The 22,039-nt window shown below is 44.6% G+C and overlaps 2 protein-coding genes across 3 annotated transcripts; one reads left to right on the forward strand and one right to left on the reverse strand.

Annotated features, from left to right (window-relative positions):
* Positions 1–729: 729 nt before the first annotated feature.
* TMEM216 (transmembrane protein 216) lies at positions 730–4,497 on the forward strand. 2 transcript variants are annotated; one of them, XM_048486854.1, is made up of 5 exons: positions 730–831; positions 2,200–2,301; positions 2,576–2,668; positions 3,220–3,421; positions 3,925–4,497. In XM_048486854.1, the coding sequence occupies exons 1-5, from the start codon at positions 819–821 to the stop codon at positions 3,938–3,940; spliced, it is 426 nt and encodes a 141-aa protein (XP_048342811.1). In that variant the 5' UTR covers positions 730–818; the 3' UTR covers positions 3,941–4,497. The 2 variants fall into 2 exon arrangements, with proteins under 2 accessions (XP_048342811.1, XP_048342810.1); XM_048486853.1 differs by lacking the exon at positions 730–831 and adding an exon at positions 906–1,209.
* Positions 4,498–5,297: 800 nt separating this feature from the next.
* LOC125427434 (fascin-like) lies at positions 5,298–20,169 on the reverse strand. The gene is made up of 7 exons (XM_048486851.1): positions 19,867–20,169; positions 18,742–18,991; positions 14,531–14,812; positions 11,681–11,799; positions 10,345–10,498; positions 8,238–8,411; positions 5,298–5,531 (listed from the first exon to the last, which is right to left on the reverse strand). The coding sequence occupies exons 1-7, from the start codon at positions 20,167–20,169 to the stop codon at positions 5,332–5,334; spliced, it is 1,482 nt and encodes a 493-aa protein (XP_048342808.1). The 3' UTR covers positions 5,298–5,331.
* Positions 20,170–22,039: the final 1,870 nt, after the last annotated feature.

A 22,039-nucleotide genomic window follows, 5' to 3' on the forward strand; every position in this document is an offset into this window, starting at 1 on the left:
GGGCAGGGCAGGGAAGTCTGCCATCCCCGACCTCGGAGAGCTGCTTTTATAAGCGCTAGGCCAGGGGCGGGGCTTGGGTAGGCATGGCCATGCCCTAGGAGCAGGTGGGGTGTGGCCCCCCCCGAACCCCCCCCCCTAAAAAATCTATACCTACGTCCCAGTCTCAGGAACAAAAGATCTTTCCCCCACAAGTTACAATAGAGGGCTAAATTCATGGTTATACTGGTATAATCTAGAAATATTAATATTGGGTGGACTGTAACAAACATAGCTAGTTCATTACCTGTTCACAACATAGTTCATAACCAACAGGTTAGATAACAAAAACACAGGAAAATAAATAATGCTCATGACTATTATAGTTAGGGATGTACCAGCAAAATTGGCTCTGTTACTTTTCAAGTTTTTGCTGGTACATCCCTAACTATAATAGTCATGAGCATTATTTTTTTTCCTGTGTTTTTGTTATCTAACCTGTTGGTTATGAAGTATGCTTTTTAGCTATGCCGTGTTCTGGTATCAAACAGAAGCTGTTTTAACCGCCAGCAGGGTCGCGACTTTCAACAAAATGGGGTCTTGGGACACGTTGAAGAACAAGCGTCTGGGGGCTGGAACCCGTTTTTTTCTTTTTCTTTCAGATGAATGAATAATACAGCGACTCCACTATGGAATCCCTGTCACTTCAGCGATGGATTGCATATGACTCTAGCACGGATATTAGAGACTCTCTCTATGGTCTCTGGTCCCAGGCCTCCCTTCCCGGTTGAGCGTTTCCGGAAGAGACTGCACTGCGTGGCGGGTTTCCATGGAAACGGAAGATGGCGCCTCGGAGTGAGTAGGGGGGCTTGGAACCATAAAGGACCGGTGCGGGGTGGGGAAGCCTGTTGGTGCTGGAAGGTCCTGCAACCGGAGGGTGGGGGGGTGGCCGAGGGCCTTTTAAGCCCGAGGGATGCCCACCCCCCACGTCCTGGAGCAAGCTGACTGGGGCTTGGGGGAGGGGCCGTGGCGACTAGTGGCGCAGACTGGACCTAAAATGAACTGGGGAGTCACTGGCGACGGAAGGAGCGGAGTAAGCCCAGCGGAGACCTCCTGCTGCCATGCATTTAACCACAGCGCCAGCTGCCTCTTTAGCACCCTTGCGGCAGTTTTGCTTCTTTTCACCCCCCATCAGCCGCTGTCCTGGAGTCAGAGCCGCGAAGTGTTCGGCCGGTGTGTTCCCTTTCCATAGCTTTGTAGTGATGGAGGAGGGTTTTTAACTTTGCGTTAAGAATCGTGTGGTCTTTCAGCTGTGCTAAATTAGTTTGGAGCGTAGGTGAGTGGAGGTTGCCAGATCTGAGGTGTGCGTGGTTTGATGGACCTGCTCACTGGTTGTCTGTGATTTTGTCCCCATTGTCCAAACCGATGAGCATATCATACAGCTGACTACCTCTGCGACGATATCTGTTACACAGGTTTTGCTGGGAAGGGGCTCAGAGAAGCTCATACTTCCCCTAACAATTGCTGTTAACTCCTTAGTGAGGCTTGGTTTCCACTTTGACAAACATAAACCACGTTTTATCACCTTTAAATGGGTCAGTTTTCTGATAACTGGGCTTTCAGTGCAATATAGCCAGCAAGTCTGTGTTGGGGGACCTGACCTTTTGGAGCCCGCAGACTCATTTGGAATTCTGAAACTGCCCGGTGGGCTCAGCAACAAAACAGTTGACACAAAATGACTTCTGCAGGAGAACGACCCAGGCACAAAATGATGGCTGCCTGTTAACTTAGTACTACAGTGTAGATCAGGGGTGTTGAACTCATTTGTTATGAGGGCTGGATATGACATGTGACTTGCTTGAGCCAGGCCGGGGGTGGGTGGCACTGGTGGCCTAGACTGGCATCGGTGGGGAAGTGTCTACCTTCATCTGTCAAGCCTGCAATGGGCTCGCCAGCCCTGAATGGCACTGAGTGAAGTGGTTGATGCTGAGAGGGGCGGCTGCCTGAACTGGCGAGCCCACAGCAAGCTTGCCAGCCCAGATAAGCCCGGGGAGGAGGTTAGGGACAGGAGCACGGGGGGGGGGGGGCAGAATGGGGACAGAAGCACTTGGCAGCCACCAGAAAAGGTGTTGGTGGTTGCCATGTCCCCACAGGTACCCAAGCTGGGACTCTTGGTGGCACAAAGAGAGTACATCCCATAAATGGTCTGGTTGTCTCCCCTAGATCGGCAGCTCTCTTCTACGCCTCTGGAGATTCTGCTGTTCCTCAATGGCTGGTATTATGCCACGTATTTCTTGCTGGAGATCTTCATATTTGTCTATAAAGGTGAGTTTTTCTTGGCTGCAGCTGCAGACTGATGGAAAGGGGGCTTGGCGGGAAGATGTTTATCTTTTGTTTACCTTTTGACATTCTAAAGAAAGTAGAAATTAGTATTTTCTGTCTTATTCCATCCTTAGCTGCTGACTGTTTGAAGATTAAAGGGCTTTATAGAACTACTGAGTTTATTTAATACAGGACTCTTCTTTTTCAAGAAATGCAGTAGAGATGGACAGCTGCGTCTTTTAATCTTGATGCATGTTACTATTTCTGTACACCCTAGGACTGCTGTTGCCGTATCCGTCTGCAAATCTGGCCTTGGACCTGGTTATGCTTTTCCTCTACCTTGGAATTGAAGTTGCTCGGATATTTTTTGGTGAATATCAAATTATCAGATGCCTCTGGGTGTGGTGTATTAAGCTGTTGGTGAACATCTGTGGTTGCATTTTAGCTGACACACATTTCCTGACATTCCTTATTCCATGTAGCTCACCAAGCAATCATCCCATACATTCTGCCCTCACCATTAATATATTCATGGGTGTCTTGGTGTTGTTGTTAAGCAGAGTAGAAATGTAATTGGTTCTTTTTCATTCTAGGTTCTGTTAGTCCTAAGTTTTTGAGTTGGGGAAGATGCCACAGATGAAATAGAGCTGAATGGGTAGCCATGCATCAGAAATACTTTTGTTGTAGTTTCTGATTTCTTTAGGCCTGATCTGAAGTTTAGCTATCTCTCCTGATCTGGGAAATGGTTAGAATTGCAGTATGAAAAGTTGCAAAATTCAGTTTCCTGCTCTTAATGGACAATAAATCCAAGCTGCTTCCAGAAAATCAGACTTCCCATCCTGTCTCCAAACAATGTGGCTTCTTTGCTTTGTATTTCTAAGGAAGGCCTAACGGCTTGACTGATTATGCTATTTGTGACAGGGTCAAAAGGGAACTTGTGTCAACGGAAAGTGCCACTCTCCATCAGCTTGGCTCTAACCTTTCCAGCAGCTGTGATGGCAGCCTACTATCTTCTACTGCAGACCTACGCTCTACGCCTTGAGGCCATCCTCAACGCTATCCTGCTTCTTTTCTATGCGGTCGAGCTGTTTTTGGGAATTCTTACTCTGGCTTCTTTTTCCAGGTACCTTTTTTTTTTTGGTAGTTTAGGAAGTGAATTTTCTGTTAATCATTTTTTTAAAAAAATATTACTATTGGCTTTCTGGTTTTCTAAACTGAAAAGCGTGAAAAATATTGGGTTTTTTCACACGCGTTCTGGGAGAGACCATGTATTGACAGAAGGGCTGAGGTACGTGTTTGAAAAGGATCAAAGAAGAAAATGGTGGAGGGATAGAGGTTTACTATGTGGAAAGGAGAAAATATCTCCATGGGCTAGGAAATTTAAAGGGGCTGAGACAGTGGAGGAGGAAGAAAGCACCGATATAATTGAAAATAGGGCTTAGGTACGTGTTTGACAAGGATACTGTTGAAGGTAATTCCACAAAATCACTGTGTACTAGTCTGCCATTATGTGACTTCTATCTGTGACTGTCGGAGTGTAAATGAGATCATACCTACTTTGAGTAAAGAGAGTTGTTTTGTGGTGTAATTGCTTATATTCTTATTTATGTTCATTGTTTTCTGTAGTTTGGACTCCTACTGAATATCCGGCTGGATGGTATTGCATGGAAACATGAACTGTCCATATAGATAAGAGGCTGCATGAACCCTCCATTGTCATGGCTGTCTGTGGCTCGATATCATTTCACTGAAAAGGTGGAAGGTACCATAGCCACTTTTTTGTTTCAGCTAGAGACCACCAGGCAGGCTTTCAAGAAAGAACTGGACCAAGTGCTCGTCACAGACTCAGTATTACCCTTGCATTCCAGCTAGAGGGTAACAAGTTCTGTTCAGACTTTAGAACTTGGAAATTTAACTCCTGAAAGTTTAGATTATAGCTGCAGCAACCTTGGACTACTTTGGTATGATACAGTCTGATGTTGGGTCCAGTGTTTCTATCATGTGTGCAGTTGGGACATCTCTACCCAGTCTTTCCTGTGTGTAACCTCCTGTATCTAATCCTTGTAAGGGGATGGGATGATGACAATGAGGGCAGTGAGTTTTATGCACCCTCCTATTCAGTATTATGACTGTGTGTATTAGTGATTTGTGGCACTTTGTTTTTCTACTGTATCCTTGGAATAAATATTTATTTTTCAACTGTTGTAGCCACCTAAAGTTTTTATGTAGCACAGGGATACTTTCAGAGGCTGAATTGTTGCGCTTGTATAATACAGGGAAGGGTTAGCATCTGTCACACTGACTGACCCTGTGCTATTTATCTAAGGCTGTTTCTGCACAGGCGGAAAACAGCACCCTAGGGATGGTAAAAACACTGTCCCTGGGGTGCTGTTCGCACAGCAGGGCTGTGCTGGGCCTGCCCAAGTGGCATGAAGATGCCGCTTCCAAACCATGCTCCCCGAGCAAGGTTTTTCGAAAATGCCATCTTCGCGCCGCCGTTGGCCCCTCCGGTGTGTGCGAGGGACTTACCTTGCCTGCCTGTACAGCTCCAGGGAGCTGGAAAGGCACGGCCCCGGCGGTCAGAAGGCAGCATGGGCATGTCTTTTCAGCCACCCGGAGCTGCATAGGAAGGCAAGGTAAGTCCCTTGCACACACCCTGGGCAGCTCTGTGTGGAGCCGCCCCTGCGGGCAGCAGCAGCGTCGGAACTGCCCGCACAGTCCTGATGCTCCTGCTGCCTCTGACCATGCAGAAATGGCCTAACTGTATGAGACTTAAACAGAAGAGAGCCCTGGTTGAGGTCAGGCCCAGCAGTTTGAGTTCTTTCACCACAAATCAGGTTATTTGAGTTGACTGTATTTTTGAAAGTTCAGCCATCCAGCCATATGATCAAACAGCAATTGAGAATAAGGAAAAAGCCAGGAAGTAAAAAAGATGTCATTGAAAATATCAGAAACTAGGCAAAGTGTAACACTAGGGAACATTAGCAAGTGATCTCACACAGAAGTTTATTGATGGAAACATCAGGATGGTGCTCAGTAATGGAACAGTGTTGCACCAGCTGCATCTGAAGCCCCAGCCCATAACCGGCCTCCCATATCAGCCACAAAAAACTTGTTATTAGATGCTTTGATGATAATACAAGTGGAAGATGCAAACTGGATGGTAAAATTGCTTGGTTGGTCACTGGTTACCATAACTTGCCCATCTTTATCCAGAGCCCAGTAGTTGCTGCCTACAGGTCAAATATCAGAGTTAGAAAGATATGTGACAGGCATTGTATAGAAACGTATAAGTTTTCAAAACAATTGTCTACTTCACCATTATCATTATATTATGCTACAAATGGCATTTATTTGGGATAGGATATTCAGTAGGACTTATTTAAAGGGACAGGAGGAAGAATATTAGTTTATTCTTAGCTAGGTTCAGGCTGTGTAGGGCCAGTGACACTAGAAGAGAAGGAAATATTGGCTTAATTGTAGGGTTACACTCACTCCACGGGAAGGGCTATGTAATTTTTTTGTGTAATCTGTTGGTTCCAACTGAAGGCAGTTCCTCTGCCCAGAGTTTGAACAGGAAACTTAAAATATCAACTTTTAACATATTTATGGGATACATAGCAGAAAAGGAAGCAGAAGGGAAACCCTTTTGGGGGGTATTATTTTATTTAATCTGCTATCTGTACTAGACAGGCAGTGTGATATAGTGGTTAAAAGTGGCAGGCCCAAATCTGGAGAACCAGGTTTGATTCCTCAGTGCTCTACATGAAACTTGCTGGGTGACCTTGGGCCAGTCACAGTTCTCTCAGAACTCCCTCACCCATGTAGAGGCAGGCAAACCACCTATGAATGTCTCTTGTCTTGAAAACCCTACAGGGTCACATTCCCAACTCAATGTAATTGCTACAAGGTATATGCTTGCTATATGTTACCACTGCCATTCTGGGGCATTCTTCCCTTGATCTTTATTTTATGGCTTCACACACTGAGTAGATTACTTGGCGTTTTTCCCTGACACTTTGGTGTTATGAGAACCGAAATTGTTTCCATTATTTCGTAGGGTTAGGATACCAGGTGGGTCTCTATCTGTTGCTGATCTTGGGGCCCCTCAGTTCCACACTAACTATTTCTCACAGTTCTTGGGAAGATGGGAGGGGGGACTAACATCAAAATAAAAGGAATAGCAAACTCCAGGTTCAGCAGAACTGGCTTTAGCAAGCTGGGGGCTTCAATGCCTATCAATAAACACTGCTGACTAACAATACAGAGTCAGTTTATTGCTTCAAGGTCCAAGACCTAACACTGAAGCAGTAGATATGTGCCCCACTGAAACTGGCATTTATTGTGATTTCTAACCAGAGTGGGCTTGCTGCTCATCAGGTTGAAACCAGGATATTTTCAGTGGAAGGAGTGGTGAACTCCACGAAAGAGTGGGATTTGAACATTCTTCTGATGAACTCTATGACAGACATGTCCAGAGATGGTTTCTGTATAGGACAGTGTGATGTTCTGGACCCTGGTCAAAAGCATTAGTTTTGCCAACTTTTTGATGCAAAAGGGATGTATGGCTTCTTGTAAATAAAAACAAAATAATTGTTGGCCTTGGCTGTTGCTGATCATTCTCACATGAATTACTGTCTGATAGAGACAGCTTTTCATTGTTCTTCCCCCAAGAGAGATGGCCAGATTTTCCTGCTGATGGGATGGAAGATGGAGATTCAGGACGTCCAGGTAAGATATACAAAGGCAAATGTGGGCCACTCAAGCAACCATGAAGATTCTTAGGGTCCAGAAAAGTCCAGCAAAAAGAACCATTCATGAAAGTGCTGGGAACCTAAAGTATCTCCTGAATGAAAACACAGCAGCAGGTTTCCATCACATCAACTGAGAAAAGGAATTCCCCTTGAAGGAAAACCTCTGTGATAGTCCTCAGGGCTTCTATGTGAATTTTCCTTTTCCTAATTAGCTTGTTAAGTAGATGTCTGAGTTCTTAGATCATTCTCAATAAAGAAAAGGGGGCACCTGAGAACTTCTGTTCAAATAGCTGGAAGATGGCTGATGGTTTGGAGAATCCTGATATATTTATCTGCATTTCTGGACTTTAATCTGTTGGCTGGTCTTTAAAGCAGCATTGGCAGCAATAGACCAGATGTAGAATGCTGAGGCCTTATGTACACTATACAGAGTAAGATCAGCTGCAGAAGGTGACAAGTGGCAACGGCTGATAAAGAGATCTGAAGCATGTGAAAGCTCTGAACGGATCCTTGCTATGGTGCAAGGCAAGGGTATATAGATTTTTGCAGCTTTCTGATTCTACCTGGAAGTGGTTCTCCAGTGCAAGTAGGAGGTGCAAGCTTTCACAAAGATATTCTCCTCCACTGATGGAGAAGAACTTATTGGGTGCTGTCTTCTCCTATTTCAGGCACTTTGGGATAGAGGATCACCAGCCCTTTCCTGATTCCCTCCCAATTACCCGCTTGTTCTCAGCCTTACCTTGCTCTAGCGCAAAAGGTTGCACCAGAAGTGCCCTCGCTTCCCCCGCAGAAAGCGAGAGGCATTCGTGGGGCAAGAGGAAGCACTTTGGACAGGAAATCTTGGCCTGGTGCGCCTCCTTTCTCAGCACGCTGCAAAAAGGAAGTGCATTGGGGCAAGATGTCACACCACATGTCAGAATGCCGGTAGGTAATTGGCCCCTTTGATACCTCAATCTGAGAATTAGTTAAATGTAAAGGAAAAATGTTGGTTATTAGGTACTTGTTTCTATCTACAGCAACAATCTAAGTGTTCTGTTCTAACTATCCTCTACTAGTAGTTGCTACACAGTTTGTAAGGATAATATCTTTCTCTTCACACAGATAGTTTGGGAACCCCTGCCTTTATAAAGAAATTTGGGTCAGTCGGGATTCTCTCTTTCCCCTCCCTCACCCGAGTATACCAACCAATTTGGAAGTTGTAGTAGCCTTCTTCCATGAGCGACAGGCTGCTGGCAACATAACTGACGCAGTTTGCTTCGAGGCGCTTCATGCCAGAACACAGGCCCACATACCCAGCATTAGTGTGTAGCACCAGTAGTGGCCGGTTTACCAGCACCATCAGGAAATCTTCAATCTTACCTGCAAGTGCAAGACAATGTACAACCTTGACAATGTTCATCTGCTGCAGAGAGCAGGGCAAAGCAGATCTGGAAGGCTTAAACATGGTTCAGTTACCCTCCCTTTTTGCAAGACAGAAATGTTTTTCTAAGGGAAGTGCCAGTTTTAATGTTGGAATTTGGGAAAAGGCTGTGATTGCCCTGCAGTGAGGAACTGAATGGGATAGGGGACAATGTGTGCATTACTCTAGCTAGCATTTACAATAGCTTCCTCTAGATTCTTACACAGTTGAAGGTGCTAGTTTTGATCAACTGTGACTGATATCCCAAGCAACAGGTAGGCACAGAAAACTAGAGAAGTGCCTAATAGATATCCAGAATTATGAAATTCCTCTGACTGCCCCTCCAATCATAGGCCATAACAGGGGAGGAGCACTTTGCAGCAGGAGAACCCACCCAGAGCTCTCCGGGGGTGGACGGTATAAAAGTCAAATAAAATAAAGAAATAAATAAATATGCTAAGAAAGCAGCGGGGAAAACCCACTGCAAAGCATACAGCCTTGCAGAAAACTGGAAGTGCATAAAAGCCCACATAGAAGCAATTTTAACCCCATGTTGTAGGCTGGCTGGCTGGCTGTCTGTCAGTGGCCAGCGTTGTGTCTAGGGAAGGACAGAGCTTTTGTAAGTCTCCTTTGTGCTAGCAGAGCTCAATGAAGCATGAATATGTTATTGTTAGTCCCAGTTTAAGGGGGGTGTATGTTCAAGAAATGTAAATAATTCATCTTGTTTGATGGCAGGATTCTACAGCTGTCAGTACTCATTTTACTCACCTCGGAAGGATGGAAGGCTGAGTCAATCTTGAGTCAGCTACCTGAAACCGACTTCTGACAGGAACTAACTCAGGTCATGAGCAGAGCTTGGACTGCAGTACTGCAGCAAGTGCCAGCTTTAAATTGAGAGAAGCCCCTCCCCATCTCCCACCCTCAGAAATCAATACAGAAATCAATGTTAGTGATGAGCTATTGGCTTAAGACAGTATTACTTTGAAATGGAATGCAAGGAAAATTACTGAAGGATTTTTAGAGACTACAGTGTATTATGACGGCATGTATAAGAATGGCCTATGGCAGTGTCAAAAATATTATACACCTTGGCTGGAGGCCCCTAAGATTTGAAGGGCTTAGGCTTCAGCCAACTGAGCCTATAGGTAAATCCGGCAGTGACTGCAGCTTACTACTCTGTGCCACGAGGCACCAGTTGCTGGCTGAAAACGAAACATCCAAACTCTTGGACCTCTGACCTAGCACACAGTCTAAAGACTGTTTAAATGTCATTAAGAAGGGATAGCAATTTCTGCCCTGTGCCCCCTTCTCATAGCCTTCAAAAAAGTTGTACCTGGGCACCACCAGACATTGAGAAAGAACAGTCGTGGGAAGGAGATATTAGGTAGACATCAAGAAAACGTGAGTGCTCTTGTCTTTAAAATGTGCTGTTGGCCATTTCTACCTATTATTAGATTTTAAAAATGTATTTGTGTATAACTCTTCCCCATTTAAAGCATTAAGCTACTGCAACCTAGGAAGTGAAGTTCACTGGCTTCCTTCAATTAAGGCCAACAGAAAGGAGAGAAGAGCCCTTGTATACCAATTCTATGCCCTCCAAACTATCTAAAACCACCTTCACATGTAGCAGTATGCCATTACTCCTCACACTCTGTACTCCAAGAACTACCAAGAGAAGGGAGAACTAAAGGTACAAAATTCCAGCACCCATGTCCTTATGGAATCTTCAAAGGCAGGGAGCTAATTTGTTTTCCTATAGCATTTTGATTGGGACTATAACAACCCTGGTGGTATAACAACCCTGGGCGCCCATGACAGCTATTGGTACCGATTCATGCTTGCTTGTTTCAGCATGTCCTGTGCTCACAAGAGAATTTCTCTTCCACCTTGTACCTGCAGCTTTAGGAATTGCCATGAGCTGTCCATTGGGCCGCATAGACACGTATTTGTCACCTATAGTCAGCATCACCTTCTGGTCCTGATACTTGAGTTCAAACCAGACATTCCTATCTTTTTGTTTGCTGCTAACAATACAGTCGTTGGGACCCTGCAAAGAGGAAAACAATGGGTGTAAAAGCCTCCCTTTGTTCTGTATCTCACCTTGTCTACTGTAAATTTCCTACATGGTTCCTCCAGTTCTGAGAACATTCTCATTTTTTACTGTAGAGTACTTGGTTCTGCATCAGGGTTACAAAAGAACCTGACTGTGGTCAATTCAACACTCTCGTCTGCCCAAAGTTTAGGGACGGCTCTTGATTCTGAGTGGGCCAGGCTGGCCAGACACCTGTTTCACTTAAGACTGTGGAACTACATTGGACTCAGTCTTGTTAAAATAACAAGACAGTATTCTGTCCCTTGGCCTCTGGCTGTCTGGGTAGTTAAGGGGACTTGTGGCAACACTTCACATCTTTTGTTTGTCTTGCTCAACACATCAATTTTAAACAGGGCCTTGGCCTTAAGGTCTTTTGACAGTGCCATTTATCAGATAGATTGCTTATGACAGCTTGTCCCTGACTGTCAACAGAACTTTGAGGCTACATAATGGTAGAAGATTGAAAAACATATTTTGAGAAGAATTCCACAGAGATCTAGTGGCATCTTATATCTTTTTTAAAATGTGGTCTGTTTAATACAGGGCCCTCTTGTTGGGTATGTCTTATAATTTGAAATTCAAATATAAAAAGTTTAAAAAGACTAACAAAATTTATTCCACTTATGGGTGCTGTGTGGTTTCCGGGCTGTATGGCCGTGTTCTAGCAGCATTCTCTCCTGACGTTTCGCCTGCATCTGTGGCTCTTTGTAATGCTCCCAATACCCACTCATCTGTTAGTTGTAACTCTAAGTATTAATAACTGATCCTCCAACTCACAAAAGAAAAAAATGTTAAATTTTAAAGTAATCACTGGGCTCCTGTTTTATTATTCTTTGGAAAAAAAACCTGCCTACATGACCCTTCTCCACATCTCCAACCTCTTGTAGGAATAGTTTAAGAAGTCTCTCAATGAGGATCACCTGCTGGTCAAAGATTATCCATCAACAGGAATGTTCACATGAAACCATCATTCTCTTAACTTACAGGGCACAGAAACGCAATTATTAGTTTTATGCCTGGTCAGGAAGAAAAAAGGACACCTGTTCCTTTGTCCTAATATGTGTAGGTGAGAGACAGTTTAGAGTAGCTGCTCTTGCCTAGTTCAAGTCATTCCTCACAACAAGCAGACTAACTCACCAAGGCCATATATGTGCCACAGTAGCCACGGAAGCAGACTCTCTTTGTATCATCATCAAACAGTACTTGGAAGATCTCTGTGTTCCCGACAGCCATGGCATTGGCATACAGGTCAGCACCTGGAGGGTCAGCAGAACAAAAGGCTCAAAGAGGCAGCCCCAGATCGAAGTAGTTTCACATGTCATTGCTGCCCCTTGCTGGCCAAAGTCAGACTTACTGCAGTGCTCATAGTCATGTAGAATGGAATAGAAGTTTATATTTTACATGTTACTATTGTCAAGATCAGGGGTAGGGCCATGCAATTGGCCATGCTGGTAGGGGCTGATGGGAATTGTAGTTCCTGAACATCTGGAGAGCCGCAGGTTCCCTACCCCTGGTCAAGATATTTATGAGACCATCCATAGAGAGGTTTAAGTGAACACAGCAGATCTGACCTTGGATTTCAAATCCTTGTGGACTAAATGCCATTCCCACCAGTAATGAATGTGAATACTAGCAGAAAAGCCGACTGTGCTAAGTAATACAGTGGGCTCTAGACAGGGCAGGGGACTGGGTAGCCCCCCCTCCCCCGCCCCGGCCCTTGCTTCTTGGCAGGCTGGTGCCAGGCCAGGTTGGAGGGCAGTCTTTCCCACCCTGCCTGGCAGGAGTTGGAATGCAAGGAAGCAGAAGTGATCCTTGTGTGCAGAGCCGAACCAGCTAGGATCACGTTCTCTCCCTCCCCCGCAGGATCTCCCTCTCCCTCGCAGGATCATGTTCTCTCCCTCCCCCACTTGTTTCCCAATCGCGGCAGGAGTTGGGAAGCAAAGAAGGGAAAGCAATTCTATGTGCAGAACTGAACTAGCTAGCTAGCTAGGCTCTGTTCACAGGATCGCGTTTTCTCCCCTATCTCCTTGCTTCTCAGCCCCAACAGAAGTTGGGAAGAAAGGAAGGGGAAACGATTGGGATCTTCCCCCGCCTCTCCTGTCCCAGAGGTGTGTGGGGGTGGGGGGAGATAGAGTGGGTGTTTGGTAAGAATGGAATGTGTGGTGATTGGGTAGTATTCAGTGGTGAGATTCAAATAATTTAACAACCAGTCCCGGTGGTGGGATTTAAATTATTTAACAACTGTTTGTTAACAAGCACCATTTTAACAACCAGTTCTGCCGAAGTGGTGCAAACCTGCTGAATCCCACCATGGGTAGTACTGAGTCATCGCCACATGTTCCATTCTTAACAAATCATATCTTATAATGACAAAAACTGGTCTATGGCTGTAAATAAATGATGATATTGTGAGTGGCTAGTTGATTTTCTCTTAGTCTCATTTTTCCATTGATGTATGAGGAATAAAAGCTCAATGAGAAGAAGTCTAAAACGTGTACAGCGCAATCCTGATCTGGGAGGTAGCCAGGGACAACGCTGTGGCAAGTCAGAGGAAACAAAAATCCTCCCCAGCTACCTTAAGTCTGTCTTCCTTAAGCTTCCTTAAGTCTGTCTTCCCCATCGCCAGTGTTCTCAGGGCCAAAGCCCTTTGGAAGCCAACTAATCTCACCCCAGCCTCTGGGCACGCCCTAGGGCAGGGGTCTGCAACTTGTGGTTCTCCAGATGTTCATGGACTACAAATCCCATCAGCCCCTGCCAGCATGGCCTTTAGCTATTCTGCCCCCCACCCAATCCTTTAGCTATTCTGCCCCCCACCAAATCTAGATTGGACTGCCTGTACACTTTCCCATCACATTAGGGCAGACTGGCTCCTAACTTACTGGGAAAGTTCCTGGTGGGATGCTGCCCTGGAAAGTCACTGGGGGACAGCAACAAGCAAAACCAACCCAAGTAGCCACATCAGTTAGATCCTTCATCAGCAACTGTGTTTGGTGTTAGCTCACCAGCAGTTTCTTTCTTTACCAGAACTGGCTGGCAGCAATGCAGCAACTAACACTGGTGGCCAGGTCTGCACTGAGTGGGATCTGCAGTTTTGGCATGCAACGCTGCCAGAGACACTGTGCCTGGAATTTTTTCTTAGGGTTTTCTGCCAATCCTTTTTACACTTCATTAACATAGCTACTAAAGCACAAAAAATGAAAGAAGTGTATACAGTATTAACACAAAGACAACCCTCTTAAAATATTATACTCATACACAAACACACTTATTAGAATCATAGAGTTGGAGGAGACCACAAGTCCAGCCCCCTGCCAAGCAGGAACACACAATCCAAGCACTCCCAACATATGTTCATCCAGCCTCTGTTTAAAAACTTCCAAAGAAGGAGACTCCACCACTCTCTGAGGCAGCGAATTCCACTGTAGAACAGCCTTGACAGTCAGAAAGTTCTTCTTAATGTTTAAGTGGAATCTCTTTTCCTGCACCTTGAACCCATTACTCCATATCCTAGTCTTTGAGGCAGCAGAAAAGTCATCGATAAAATATTGAATAGCACTGGGTCCAGGACAGAACCCTGTGGCACTCCACTACTCACTTCTCTCCTGGATGAAAATGAGCCATTGATGAGCACTCTTTGCTTTCGGCCGGTCAACCAATTACAAATCCACCTAACTTGACATAACTGTAACTTGTATGTGAGTACACATTACTTGGCATAACTGTAACCTGTATGTGGATACACGACACACAACCCCTTTTTGATGACATACCTCAGAAAAAACTAGCGTCACATTTGAGATAATAGTGTATTTTGTTACAGAAAATGGAGATACAAATTCAACCAGAAGTTCAGGGACCACTGAGCTTGGCTTGCTCTGGACTATTAACTTCGCAGTCCACACCTGCATGGTACCAGCTCAGCTGATACATGCCCCAAATCTTCACAAACACAATACAGCACAGGCAGTGTCGACTTTTTGATCTCACCTGGCCTACAGCAGATGAACTTGTTGGTAGAAGAGGAGCGCAGTGACACCTGGGCAGGGCTGGCTTCTATGCTGAAAAGTTCATCTCGTCCAGGCTTGTCCATCTTTGCTGTTTTCATGATACCCTCACGTGTAGACAAGTATCTTCCTCCTTCATCCCGCAGGGCCACCAAACCATTGTTCAGTTCCAGGGAATACAGAGTTTCTGGGGTGACATCTGGCACCAGTGAGCCATCAGGAGCCAACAGTTTGCCACTCCCAGTCCTCAATCCATACTTCTTCACTGAAGACAAAGGCAGGAGAGGCAATGTGAGAGAACAGGCACTTACTCCCAGAAAACAGTTTTCAAAGAAATGCCCACAAAGTAACATGATGCCCAATCGTCACTTCACTGTAGTTTTAAAGCAGAGATGCCCTGGAACTGCCCTATACCTAAACACTTCCTGGCACCCATACTGGTTCTTTTCTCCTGTAACCTTTCCTGTAGTCAGTGATGTAGCTATAGATTTTTTATGGGGTGGGTTCGGGAGCGTGGCCAACCCCCACCCACCCCTGGGACGTGGCCACACCTCCCCAAGCTCTGCCCCCCGCCTCAGTGCTTATAAAAGCAGCTCTCTGAGGCCGGGGACTGCAGTCTCTTCTCCCCGGAGGGGAGGGAAGAAGGGACTGCCAGCTGGGAGCCCAGCCGGCGGGGTAGGGGGCAGCAGAGCTTTGGACGTGTAATGGGCAGGGGGTTGAACCCAGGAAACTCCCCCCCCCCTTTACCTACATCATTACCTGTACTGTTCCTCTCATCCACTGTCTCTGGAATCCTTTCTAAGACAGTGCATTAGGTCTTAGTCTCTTGTTTTAATGCATTACTTGAAATTCCCTATTCTTCCAAATAATTCCAGAGGGATAGGCATGGTAGTCTGTTTTGTTTATGCAAAGAATCCTACCAGCCTTTCTGCTTACTGTTGCACAATTCCCTTCCTCACAGCAGTGTTCTATCCCTGATCTCTGTCTATGTGACTCCTATGCTATGACCCCCCAGCATGGCCTTTTTGGTGGTCAAAATGTTACCCTTTCCGCTCACTTTTCTGACCTGAACAATCACAGTTCTTCAACAATCGAATTTCAAAGAAAGAGTCCAGTGCAAAACAGTTGAGTTGAGATTTTTTCCAAAGTTTTTTTACTACTTCTGCCCCTAAGGAGACCTAGGAGCCTTATCTCATTATACTATGACTATTTCATGAAACCTGTGATCCTTAACAGATGTTACCTAGCTTACCAATACTGGTAGACTGCCTCTGTATTTTGTCCTGATCAGACTTCCGTTTTACGTCATTGTGTTTTGCGGTGTACTTACTTAAAACATTAATTAGCTGTCATTCTACCTTGTTGCACTCAAGGTGGCTTACAATAGTAACAAAACAATGGTTATGAAACACACAAAAGATAACAGTTTGAAATAGCAGTCAGGACTGCCAGTAAAAGGAAACTGAGAATCAGTCAAATGCAACCCTAAACGAAACTGACTTCAGCTGCCTCCTGAAGATCAAACATGAGGGGGTCAGGCTTTACTGCATTTCATGATTCTGTGATCCTGCTGCTTGTTTTCTCAAACCTATAAGAACTTAACAGAAAGTGAGGATTCAGTCAGAGAACCTGAAGAAGTAGGACTGCAGAAGCTTATGATTAATAAAATGTTTACTGTTTCCAGTGCCAAAAGACTCCTGTTGATATTAGGTACTTGTGAAATGGGAGTTCATCTTTGTTCTGTCCCACTGGGGTGCTAAACTTTGTATTAGTCTTCATAGAGCCTATTTTTTTGCTATTGATTTGGGGCAGATCATGACATAAAAGCTAGACATTCCATCCCCAGTCCAGATACAGCTGGGAACAACACAAATGCAGCAGTTGAGAACTCCCGTTAGTTCTGAATGTCGACACATTGCTTCATTGGTACTATAGCGGGAGACTGCAATGAATGCCTCACACTTGAATGTGCTTCAGAATACAGATGTGTGTTGACGTTCCATATCATGCATTTGGTTCTACTCCAGGTTGGATCCTGTGCAAAAGATCATCATGTACAACTTAGTGTGTGTGTGTGAAATGACACAATAATTGCCAATCCCCCCGCCCCATGACATCCCCCTATATCAGGGGTGGCCAGCCTATGGCGCACCAGATGTTCATGGATTACAATTCCCATCAGCCCCTGCCAGCATGGTGCTGGTAGGGGCTGTTGGGAATTGTAGTACATGAACATCTGGAGTGCCATAGGTTGGTCACCGACCCCTGCCCTACATGCTGCTTTTGGGAGTCCTCTGTTCCCCAGAAACAGCATTTGTGAGGGCAGTTTGGTCTGCTGTAGGATTACAGAAGTTGCTTTTCTATATATGGATCTTTTTGACAGGATCATGATTTGCAGTTAAACACTGACTATCAAGTTACCCAGGCTACTTAGTGCTGTTGAATACACTGACATCTGTGCCATCCACAGAGATTCCTGGGTAAACAGAATTTGAATTCACCTGGTATGGGGCAGAAAAATTTCCTTCTTTCACCATTGTTTGTCTCCGACTGAAGACCTATTGAGGAGATGCAAATGACTCAAGCTTAACTTATTTACATATCAAAAACATGGACTGATGGCTTGAAATGTGCCCAGATACACTAGCAACAGGTCTTTAATAATTTGGTTTCATGTATACACTATTAAGTTATCTGCCCTCCTCCCACCTTGATACTACCATGCTGCTTGCACACTGAATTCCTCATGCACAGCAATGTGTACAGCTCACTGGTATATGCCAGGATCTCTAGACTGGATGTTATTCCCACAGAGAAGAATCATTCGAGTAAAGCTAAAGGCGACCCTTGGGAAAAAAATAACAGATGTAGTGAGAAAGGCTCTGCCTAACACAAGGTCTTCTGTGTCTCTGGAATGTCAGCCTGCCACTTCTGGTTTTCATATTCTGACAGTCAGCCCCATAGTTTGAGAAAAATGGAACTAAGGGCTTATTCAGTCATTTCTGTGAGTAACAGAGGCAACAGTGAGTACTGCAGCCATAGCTCTAATCCTGTATGGGCAGTCAAATGAGGTGCACTTGCATTGGGCTTCAAAAATTCATTTTAACTTGGCTGTTTTATTTCAGAAAGGGTGAGATTAGCATTGTCCGGAAATAGTGGGAATATTGGTGCAACATGAGAGATGAAGGGAAGGCCTGAAAGATGGGGGGGAATTAGCAAAAATTGCCACCTCCAATCAATACTGCTCAAAAAAGCCAACACACCTCCTAAAAATGTGTGTCAATCATCTCGGAAATCACATCATTTGCAATAATATTGAAGGCTTTCTGTACAAGCAAAGCAAGTCCCAAAAGTATTTCAGCATTTATGTGAAACAATTGCAATGACAGAATTTTCCATTGCACTCAGACTTTTTCTAAACAGCTGGAAACCATCGAGCCTAGGAGTCTGCAACCTGCGGCTCTCCAGATGTTCATGGACTACAATCCCCATCAGCCCCTGCCAGCATGGCAAAGCCTCATTAAGAAGCTCTACCACAATCTCTCTCTCTCTCTCTCACACACACAAAATCCAAAGATCGCCTTTGACACATCTTTTCACATGTATTGCATTTGCTATCTACTTACCCGTTGCTGTAGAGATAAATATCACAGGTTGAGGCCTAGGAAAATGTGACTCCTTTGCAATTGAAGCACAATCTTGATGATGGTTGTGCGGACTACATGCAGCAAATAGTGAGAAATGCATATTTAATATGCAGCAAACCATTTGGGAAGAGCAGCAAAAAATGGAAACTACAAGCATGCCAGTTTGGCAGAATATAGCTAAAGATGCTACTACTAGATGTTAGCCGAAATCCATTTCAAATTGCAAGATACCTTGCTTTCAAATGTATGTAGCCCAATTTGTTTTAGATGGATTGGGGTCTTTCCATTTTGTTTTCAGAGTTTTATTGATTCTTTCAGAGTTAAAGGATGGGTATAACTCAGTTAAACGCAGCATGTTTTGCCTTGGGATTCTGTCAGCATTCAGTCAGGGTTGCTTATTATCTTAATTAAGCCATCTTTACCTGCTGAACATTTCTGAATTTCTACTCAACTGTTTTTCAGAATGGGATTTGACTGCATGAGCATGATTAACTAATCCTTGACATCCTACACAAAGGAAGAAAATTGGGAAAATTTCTCCACCCACCTCTGAAATCATAGTAGACGGTGATGACCGATTCAGCACCCCAGGGCATGTCACGGTCACAGCGCAGTGCCCCAGCTTTTTCATCACAGCGCACATAGCGCTTCCTGTTGGGGCTGTATATGGCGACATTGGGGTGCACTGCCAGGTGCAGCGTCCATTTTTCAGTTTCGGTGGCAGCCTGGGCAAAGCAGGTGACATTATCCTCTGCCCCACCCAGGTAGCGCTTAGACTGCTCATTCTGCAGAGACACCTGACAGGAAGGAGTGGTGTGTAGTCAGTCTTTTCACCCAAGATGGGAAGACCAGAAATATTCTCATTAAAAGTGAAGGTGAAACTGCCAGGTACCCGTTGGCTTTATAACCATCATATCACCCAACTACTTCCTTACACCTACTTAAGCTGCTATGATTGCATCTTTCCTATCATGCCACATTTATCAGTTCCAAGACTACACAGAAAACAGTGAGTACAACACTAGCTTAGGAGACACCAGTGGGCTACGAGAGGAAGAAGCAGCTCTCAATCTTTCATATATCATGCCTCACCAATCACTCCATCAAAAAACATGGGTCCCATCATTTTAGAAAAAAGACGTTTTTCCCCACAGAGGACACATACATGTTTACAGGTATTCTGTCACTATTACTTTCAAGACAAAAAGTGATAGATGGAGTATAGGAAAATTCCCCGGCCACAACACCTAAAAGTCTAGTCACTAGTACAGGGGAGTCATAGAAGATATTCCTGCCTGCCCCTTTACCCTCTAATAATTCTCAAACTCAGCGCTCTCCAGAAAGCAATAGAGGAAGATATACTTACAGGGTATATATATATTTAGATAAGAGCCTAACAATGGGAGGAACATAAGAGGTGCCCTGCTGGATCAAACCTGTGGTCCAACATCCTGTTTCATAGACACTGACCAGTTCCCTGGATGTTCAAATAGGGCAAAGAGGGCCTTTCTGATGTTTCTTCCTAGTACTGACATTCAGAGGTTAAATGTCTACAAGTGGAATGGCTAACAAATTCTACCTAAAGAACATTTTACCACCACCCTAATCCACCTTCTTTCTGAACTGCAACTATTGCTATTACTAGACATACAACAGTTGTGAATGACCACACCTTGCCATCTGGATACTGCTGTAGGAGGAAGACAGTCTGAGGTCCTGGACGTTCCTGATCACATGTGATTTTGCCATTAGCATCAGCTGCCAAATAGCGTTTCAGGGCACTGAGCAGGTGAAGTTTCTGGCCAGCCCCCTCTCCTGGGCCAGCTGCCCCAGCTCCTTGCGGGGCCAAAAATTGCAGTATCCACACCTGGCGGGGCTTCAGCTGCAAGCCTGTGGCTGTCACCTGGAAACGAAAAGCTTCTGCGGTCAGGTATTTGTTGGCAGCATTAATAAGGCCAAATTCCAGTGAAGCCATGATAGAAATAAGGAGCTTGAACAGCGGCAGCTATTCAGATCTGTCAGCTGGGCCCATTTAAGAACTACCATTTAAGAACTACAACTGCTATCCTCAAGATCACAATGGGTGCCTGGCAACCAAGTAGATCCACCATCTCAGCATTAAGCTCCACCCACAAGAACCAGTTATTGCCTAGGCAGCATTCTCAAACTACAGGTTTCACTTCACATGAGTGAAACCATTAAGACCTTCCCAACAGACTTTAGGTGGCCAAATAAACATGCATACAAAGCATGATGGACTGAATCCAGACTAAACTGGTAATTTCCACCCATTCCCACTGCAGACATGCCCACCTCCGTGACACTCATCAGGGTCCCCTGTCCCCCAGTGGGCTACAACAGGAGGAGGCAGAAAGGTACTGTTCTACTCATAGAAAATTTAATTTGGATCCAGCCTGTGATATCCAGAGATTTTCCCCACAAGGTCTTAGTAAATGGGGTTTAGATGTGTGTTTAAATAAGTATCTTCCCTGGACACTGGGACAGAATAATTCTACCGTTCATTAACCATCAAGGCCTTTAGTCATGTCTAGGCAAAGAGAACTATCAGCAACTAAAGGTCAGATCATAGGTGCCAGCAGTAATCACAGCACTCTCCCTGCTGTGCTCCTCAAAATGTATGCACTGAGGCGGCCATGGAGCTTCAGGAATAATGTGTGGGGTCCACCACCACCTCTTGGTCATGGTCTACTAAATAAATATGCAGTAGCCACCACAGATGGATCCGTACTCACCTTCTCTGTTAAAGCCTGTTCTAGCCCATGAGAACTGATGCCAGGGCCTCAATAAATCCTTTTGTCTTTAACATGTCACTAGACTTTTCCATTTTCATCTTGATTTAGGACGTTCCATTACAAATAGGCATTCATGAGAAGGGTGTAAAGGAGTATAGTGAGTAATATAGCAAAGGTAAGTGACCACATTTGGAAGATCATGACTATATATGATCATGAATACCCTACAAATATATGAAAGGCAAACAAAGGGGAAGGAAAACAAACATAACAAAATAGTTAAAGTAATTCATTCAGAAGGAATTTCCTTCCAAAACTTCTTCTATCTTCTTTTGACCATCAGTTTAAAGACATCAACCACTACAGTGGGAGAAAACAGAAGCAAAAACATGTATAGACTATTTAGGCAGATTAAATTCTAAAAGGTTGACGAGCAAAGCAGACAAGTTATTGAATATCAGTTTTTAACCTAGTTTGCAAAATATTATCCACAACAGTGCAATACTAAGCAATTATCCCAACCTAAATTCACTGAAATCAACTCTGCATGGGACTGCACTGCCAGTCTAGGACAACTCTTTCATGTGTTGCAGACTCTCATTGGAAGAGTTGATACCTATCACAAGAACAAGGGGATTTATCAGTACTGGCTCTGACAAAACTACTTCTTCACATCTAGGGGTGCAAACAAAACAGACATGGTATGAATTAGGTGACAACTTCTGAAAATAAATACCTGACCTCAGCCAGAACTTGGACTGCACCAAACATTGTCCCATCTCTGCTCTAGTTTCCATTGGCGTTCTTGCTTCTGACACTCTAGACCACATTCAAGGCACTCAGTTTCCTTCAAGATGTGTGAAGTAGTTAGGTCTCATTATATGACACCTGCAATTTCCACTCCATTTAAGTTTCCGTGACAAGCATGTTAAAAGCTCCCTAAAGGCCCTGTTCAGTATTGCCTTCTAAATGATTGATGCCTCTTAGTGTGGCATCTTCTGAGCGCATCTGAGATTCACTGGTTATAGCCAGGTACATAGCAATACAGAGTTATAGCTCCTCCCACTGCCATTGTAGCACCTGATTTTTCCC

The sequence above is a fragment of the Sphaerodactylus townsendi genome, linkage group LG02 (assembly GCF_021028975.2).
Source record: "Sphaerodactylus townsendi isolate TG3544 linkage group LG02, MPM_Stown_v2.3, whole genome shotgun sequence".
In the NCBI taxonomy this organism is placed as follows: Eukaryota; Metazoa; Chordata; class Lepidosauria; order Squamata; family Sphaerodactylidae; genus Sphaerodactylus; species Sphaerodactylus townsendi.

What these genes read in the sequence shown, in the direction of transcription:
- TMEM216 (XM_048486853.1), top strand. Translation starts at nt 1,098, where the DNA reads ATGCATTTAACCACAGCGCCAGCTGCCTCTTTAGCACCCTTGCGGCAG. An exon ending in CTTCATATTTGTCTATAAAG is followed by an intron (nt 2,302 to 2,575) that starts GTGAGTTTTTCT and finishes TGTACACCCTAG; the next exon opens with GACTGCTGTTGCCGTATCCG. An exon ending in AGTTGCTCGGATATTTTTTG is followed by an intron (nt 2,669 to 3,219) that starts GTGAATATCAAA and finishes TATTTGTGACAG; the next exon opens with GGTCAAAAGGGAACTTGTGT.
- LOC125427434 (XM_048486851.1), bottom strand. Translation starts at nt 20,169, where the DNA reads ATGGCTTCACTGGAATTTGGCCTTATTAATGCTGCCAACAAATACCTG. An exon ending in AGCAGTATCCAGATGGCAAG is followed by an intron (nt 18,992 to 19,866) that starts GTGTGGTCATTC and finishes CCTTCCTGTCAG; the next exon opens with GTGTCTCTGCAGAATGAGCA. An exon ending in GTTCATCTGCTGTAGGCCAG is followed by an intron (nt 11,800 to 14,530) that starts GTGAGATCAAAA and finishes CTGACCCTCCAG; the next exon opens with GTGCTGACCTGTATGCCAAT.